We start from the raw sequence: 6,718 nt of genomic DNA on the forward strand, positions 1-6,718 counted from the left end.
GGGCTTTAGGAAAGGCTGGGTCCAGAGTCTCCAGCGATGCCACCAAACCACCAACCGCCTCTCGCCATCTCTTGGCTCTGCTTTCCTCCAAGTTGACATCATTCCCCAGCCAACTTGGTGGCAAAGATGACCACCAGTTACCCCAGGCTTACACAGCTTTCAGCTCATCATCTCAGAAGAAGAAAAACAATCTCCGTCGTTTGTTGAATAGGGATGATAGTTTCTGCTTTATTGATAATGCATGTAAAATGCCTCCTCCTAGTTTCTGAAATTTGTTCACTGAATAAACATTTGTTTTTGCTGGACCCTGGACTGGGTGCCCGTGGATCCAGTGATGAACAGACAGACAGGACTTCCATGTAATTTGCCCTTGTAGAGGAAGACAGACAGTAAACAAGTGAATAAACAGGTAAATGGAATAATTGCAGGTTAGAGGTGCTGGGGGGGGCGGGAAATAAGCAGGGTGCCGTGATGATGGGTGATGGGGGGATGCTGTAGAGGAGATCTCGCTGGGGAGTTGACATGTAAGCTGAGGCCCGAAGGACAAGTAAGGCACCAGCCACTGGAAGAGCTTGGAGAAAGCACTCCGGGCAGAGGGCACGCGATGCATTAAGGGGGCAGAGTTGGGTGGTCTGGAGTGTGTGAGGAGGATGGTGGACTGAGAAGCGTGTGGAGGGCTGAGCTGGGAGAGCATCGCACAGGGAGAATTTCAGATTCATTCTCAGGACAAAGCAGAGCCTTTGACAGGTTTTGAACAGGAGAAGCATGTGCTCAGACTCGCTATGTTAAGTATTCTCTGGAGCAGGGCAAGATGTGCAGCGGGGCAGGACTTCAGGTGGAAAGATGGTGGGGCTCAGACTACGCTACTGGAGGTGGAGAGAAGCAGATGGGGTCAAGGTGTATTCTGGACATAAGAGTGAGAGGCCTTTCTGTCGGCTTGGACGTGAGGGGAGGAAAAGGGGAGAGTCAGAGTTGCATCATAGCTTTTTGAGGTGAGTTAGGGGGTGGAGGGGGCACCACTTCCTGACATAGGAAGACTTGGGGAAGGACATGTTTGGGTGGGAGGGTCAGTAGTTCTCGTGAGCGTTCAGATAGAGGTGTCGTGGGCAGTTAAGCCTGGTGCTCAGAGATCCAGCCTCGAGACATATAAGTTTGGGAGTCCTCAGCGTATAGATGGTATTAAAGCCACAGGGACGGAGAAGATTGCGTGGCACACAGTAGGTTCTCAGTGGATGATATCTGGTTTTATTAACTAAGTTAGAGTTTTATTTTTGCAAGCGGGTAAACATCCAGCAGGTTCCAAGCTTGAAGGCTGTGCTGCTCTGAGAAAGAGCCCCTCCGGGTAGCCTGGGTGGACACAGGGGCTTCCGTTTGGGCTGAGAGGGGGTCTGGTGAGCGGGGCCTTGATCTGGCCTTAGCCCCTGCAAGCAGGGTGACCTGCAGCTGTGCGGGGAGGTGGCGGGGAGGCAGACAGCCTCTTGGTGTCTGGCTCATGTTGAGATGTTCCAGTCTGATAGCTCCTGCCTGGGGGCCATTTCAGGTTTCACAGCGGCTCAGTTGTCAGCGGTGCACGCGTGTTGCTGAAAGAGCCGAGGGTTCTGCTTCTGCTGCAGAAAGCGGCTGGGTGGGGTGAAGCGCTTGGCAGCATTGCTGGGCCCCTTGGGGTGACTTTGACGGGCCCCACGCGCCTCCCTGTACCTTATCCCTGATGACCCTCTGGGTTCTGCTGGGAGGTGGGCACAGACGGTGTTAACATGCCCAGTTTTTTGGGGAGGACATTGGGTCACACAGTCCTCTGTGAGATGACAGGCAGTGTAGTGGTGAGGGTGCGGGCTTGGGAGCTGCACGGCCTGGGTTTGACTTCTGACTCACCTCTTACTAGCTGTGGACCTTGGGGAGGTTACTTAACTTCTCAGTGCCTCAGTTTCCTCCTCTCACATGGGGTATACGCTTGCCTACCAGGGTTGCCGTGCGATTAGATGAGTTAACACATGCAAGCGTTGTCAGAGCGCCCGGCTTACTTAGTGATGCTCCATACGTGTGGGCTGTTGTCATCGTTGTCACCATCCCTGTTTCTCTGGAGACTGAGAAGGGATCAGAGCCTCACTCTATACTCAGGACTCTGGCTAGAGGCAGTTATCTGCCCAGAACCATGCAGAGCTGAGGGACGGGGGAGGCTGGGAAGCCAGACCCCAAACTTACCCACCAGGGTAGGGCAAGGACTAACCCTGAATCCTGCTCTGAGGACAGGAGGACCTCGGGCAATGGGCGGGCTGACGCTGGCTCCAGCATGGAGGACAGTGATAAGCGGTGGCCAGGTGGGCAGGTCTGGTGGGGTGCGGGGCCAGGCAGGGTATGGGGCAGGACTTTGGATTTGGGTTTGGGGTCAGCAGCTCAGACCTCTCAACTGCACCAGCCTGGGCTTGGCTGGAGAGATGAGGGACACGACTCAGAAGCACCAGCTTCCAAGGCTCCTTCCAGGCCTGGCTGAAATTGGTGGCCAGTGAAGAAGCCTTAGAAAATAACACAAGGGTGGCCCCCAGGCTGAGAGGCTGGACTCATCAAATGGTTGGTGGGGAGGTAGACTTCCTGCCCCAGTCAGTATGGGCTTGGGGGCTGGGTATGGGTGACCTGGGCTGCCGAGAGCTAGGATGGCAGAGGCAGCACAAATGCGGCCTGGCTCCTGCTGACGTGCTTCTGATCCTGTACTGCGTTCGGTGCTTGGCTAGAAGTTGGGTGAGACGGCCCATCCAGGTTTGTCCGGCTACAAAGCCCCTTGGGCTAGGCTTCCCTCTGGGGAGGATTCCCAGTGCTGCTGAGGCAGCTGTGCTAGACGCTCCCTCCCGGAGCTTCCTTGCAGCCCCTCAGGTCACAGGCTGCCCGGACAACCCGCCACCCGTGGCCCCACTTCCCATGCCAACCGTCTGTTTGTCCTCCTGTTTCTGCTTCAGGACTCAGAGATCCGCAACAATGCGGCCAACTACCTCCCCCAGATCAGCCACCTTCTCAACCTCGTGCCGCGTCAGATGCTGCTCATATTCAAGACCAACGACCTGCTGCGGGGCATCGAGGCCGCCCTGGGCACCCGCGCCAGCGCCACCTCCTTCCTCAACATGTCACGTTGCTGCATCAAGGCATTGGCTGCGTGAGTGTGGGCTCTGGCCTCTCCTCCCCTCTAGCTCCCCGACCAGCCCCAGGGGTCTGCACACCTCCAGTTTTTCCCACCAGTCCCCAGGGCCGTGCCTGAGCTCCCCAATCTCCAGCTCTCCCTGCAGGAAGTTAGGGGCAGAAAAGAGCCCCAGTGACCTGGCTGATGCCTCGGGGTTGTGTTTTAAGGTGGTCCAGAGAGCCACCTCTACTTGTTAAAATTGTGGATTCTAGGACCACACCCTCCCGGGCAAGCTTTCCAGGTGATTCTTACCCTTAGTAAAGTTTACAGTGTTTTCGGAAAGTCTCAGTCCCATTCAAGCGTCCCCTGGACTTGGGATCGGGATGCCTGCGTTCACATCCCATCTCTAGCTGGTCCTGGGACTGTGTCCCCAGCATTGGCCAGTCAGTGAGGCCAGTGTTCTTTTCCCTGCAGGTGTGGCTGTGACTCAGGAGAGTGTCACCAGCAGGCCATCTCGGAATCTCAGGTCTTTTTAGATGTCTCAGCACCCTTGAGGTGTTGATGAGGAAGGGAAGGGTGCTTCCTCAGGGGGATAGTGACAGAGGAAAGAGGGTTCTAGGCTCTCCTAGCTGACAGTAGCAAATACACAGGAAGGTCTATGCTCTGACTGAAAGTTCTCACCTGAGAGGGCAGGCCTGGACTGTGGTCAGCTCCAAGCCCATCCATTCTAGGCAGCGAGCGAATGGGTCATTCTGGTAAATGGGTGAAGGGAGTGTTGACCACATACATCATGCACCCACTATCAAATACTGAGTTAGATTACAGGAAAATAGACTGTATACAGAAAGGGCTGAACATGATTTATTCTTCCTCTGAGGTTCAGGAAACAAAGTCTCGGGAGTTCCCGGAGCAGTCCAGTGGTTAGGACTGGGTGCTTTCACTGCCGGGGCCCAGGTTCAGTCCCTTGTCAGGGAACTAAGATCCCGCAAGCCACATGGCACAGCCAAAAAAAAAAAAAAAGGAAACAAGTAAACACTAATTTTCATCATGTCCTTTTGTTGGTGCAGAAGAGATTGAGCTGGGCTGAATCCACAGTGGCCCCAGCCTCCCAGAACGACCTTGATTAGGTTTCCAAGTGATTCTTACCCTCAGAAAGTTTGGGAAAGCCTTTACATTTGGGTTTGGGGGATTCTGATTTGATAAATATTAACTATACTTTTGGAAAAGGGAAACATTGGAACGTGCTACCCACTGGGTTCACTAGACCATTGATACGCTGTGAAACAACTGCTTTTGCTGACCCCACTGACCTGGAAAATGCCTTTGGACTAGCTGAGTTCCACTGGGCCGTGGTCTGATCCGTAACCAGGAGTTGTCCACTGGGGCAGGGGGCTGGTGAGTTGGCAAAGCCACCATCTTCCATTTTTCTAATGATACTGAGTATTTCTTACCTCTTTATCTCCTGTTCTCTCCTTCCTTCCTGCCCCTCCTGCAGGCACAAGAAGAAGAGTACCCATTCATTCTTCAGAAGGACCCAGATCTCTTTCAGTGAGGCCTTCAACTTATGGCAGATCAACCTTCACGAACTCGTTCTGCGTGTGAAGGGGCTGAGGCTGGCCAGCTGGGTCTTGGCCCTGCTCTGCTGGCTGTTGCCTGCTCCACACTGAGTGGACTTACTGTTCCCTTCCCGGTGTGACCTTGTGGTGGCCAAAGGGGTCTTTTCACTCCTCACTCTTCCATCATGTCTCTACCCACTTGCCCCGTTTCTGCCAGCTGGTGGCCTGACAGCCTCATGGACAGCCCCACGGTCACTGTCCATGGCACCGTTATGCTCCACCTCTGAAATTCCTCTCCTTTGGAGCCCTTGTCTTGGGACCCCCAAGCTGTGCCGTGTGATAGCTTTCTTTCTCTCTGTATCCAGGGAGAAGGCACGGCAGCCTGCTTTCCCGCCCCCCATGTGGGCCATTGGGTTGGATGCCCCCCACTTCCGTTAACCCTTCCTGTTATCAGGATGGACCATGAATCCCACCGAGGGCACATTTAACTTGTAGGAAGTTTGATTTTGCTGGAGGGGAACGTGGTCTCTGAACTGGAGAACAGTTTCCTCTCCTTGCGCTGTCACTACCCAGAGGTGCCGACCTTAGCAAGGTGGCTTGGCACCCAAGCCAGGCTCTGTTGCAGCTGTGAGTTCACTGCTGTCGTGGTGACCCCTTTGGTGTTTTATGTACTGTGATTCAATAAAAACCCCTTCAGGGTTGCAGAGCAGAGCTGGGTCAGTGGGATTTTTATTCCAGGTTGGGAGTGAATCCACTTTGGCCACTAGGTAGGAGTGGATCTGAATGCCGTGTGCCATTGTGATCTGCTTGGCTTCTTGTCCCTGAAATCCTTCCACCCTTCCACTGTGTGGCAGCTTTCTGATTCTTGTATGTTCCTCTCACTTTCGAAGACTGAGACCTTGGTTGGAGTTGTTAGGAAGCCCAAGGTCAGGAACTCAGAGGCTCAGCTGAAACCTCTGACTTGGGTTCCCCCGGTTTCTCACCTCGTTCCCTGTGACCTGGCACCTGCCTTGTTCTACCAATTGGCTTCTGACTTAGCCCTTGGAGTCATCATTTGATACCCCCAGTCCTGGAGACTGTAGTCTAAAGTTCAGTCTCCGTGGCTGGGCTTCCACTCTGAAACCTCTTTGTCACCTGTCTGGACTCCCCTTCTACCTATTGCCTGTTGCCAGCCTGCCCTCCCCCCCACTTGATCATCTGGTCCTGTTTTGGGGACACCCGCAAACTCCTGCTCTAACTCCTGTGTTTGTGTGGTCTCCAGATCCCTAAGACCCCAGATATGGCAGGTCCTAGCTCTCACTGAGCACCCAGGCTCACAGAGAGTAATTGTGTTTAAATCTCTCTGATCTTACTTCACTGCATTCATGAGGGCAGAAAAAAACCTAAATTTAAGTCTCATTTTCTGTTCTCTTTATTCATAATACAACAAGCAGATTTTTCACTGACCAGAGATGATTCGCCATCCCTTTATTTCCTGAAAGAATTAATTGTTCTTAGTGACCAGTTGGATGCACCCAGAGACCTGAGAGAATAATTTGCAAGATCTGTTATGAGTCATGAAGATGCACGCTGCATATTACATTTTATGGTGTCTTTTATAGCCACTGAAGTAAATATAAATGTCCTTTTTGTTCAAGGTAATGGTTACTTGCTTTTCACTTTTGGTTTAATGGTTGGCTTCCTGCTGCCTTGGGATCTAAAACATCAGCATGTTGCCAGAACAGTTATCCAGAGAGAGCTGAGAGGCTGGGAGAGTTTGGGGTACAGAGCAGTTTGAAAATAGGAGGGGTCAGTGTTTACTGAGTGCCTTCCATGTGTGAGAGAACATGCTAGGTTCTTTGTAAATAAGTTCCATCATTGATTTGTCTCATCAGCTCTATGAGGGTGAGGGGTCATTAGCCTCATCTCACAGAGATGGGAACTGAGGCTCAGAAAAGTTTACTAATTTGCTTGAAGTCACACAGCTGCTGAATGAGGGTCCATGCTTTGCTTTTTATTCCACAGTGCTGGAGATATGGATTACGCCTGCTCCGTGGGCTGTCGTATGTGCCTG

General features: G+C 52.7%; 1 protein-coding gene across 4 annotated transcripts in view; it reads left to right on the forward strand.

Moving 5' to 3' along the window:
- The window catches only part of ADCK1 (aarF domain containing kinase 1), a 111,036-nt gene extending 104,756 nt beyond the window's left edge, over positions 1-6,280 (forward strand). For all 4 annotated transcript variants that reach the window (XM_081230023.1, XM_081230025.1, XM_081230026.1 and 1 more), the window contains 2 exons: positions 2,952-3,145; positions 4,605-6,280. In XM_081230023.1, coding sequence (XP_081086149.1) covers positions 2,952-3,145; positions 4,605-4,776 — 366 coding nt within the window. In that variant the 3' untranslated portion in view covers positions 4,777-6,280. The remainder of the gene's footprint in view (positions 1-2,951; positions 3,146-4,604) is intronic.
- The last annotated feature ends 438 nt before the right edge of the window (positions 6,281-6,718 follow it).

The sequence above is a fragment of the Mesoplodon bidens genome (genome assembly GCF_964165515.1).
Source record: "Mesoplodon bidens genome assembly, chromosome: 3".
In the NCBI taxonomy this organism is placed as follows: domain Eukaryota; kingdom Metazoa; phylum Chordata; class Mammalia; order Artiodactyla; family Ziphiidae; genus Mesoplodon; species Mesoplodon bidens.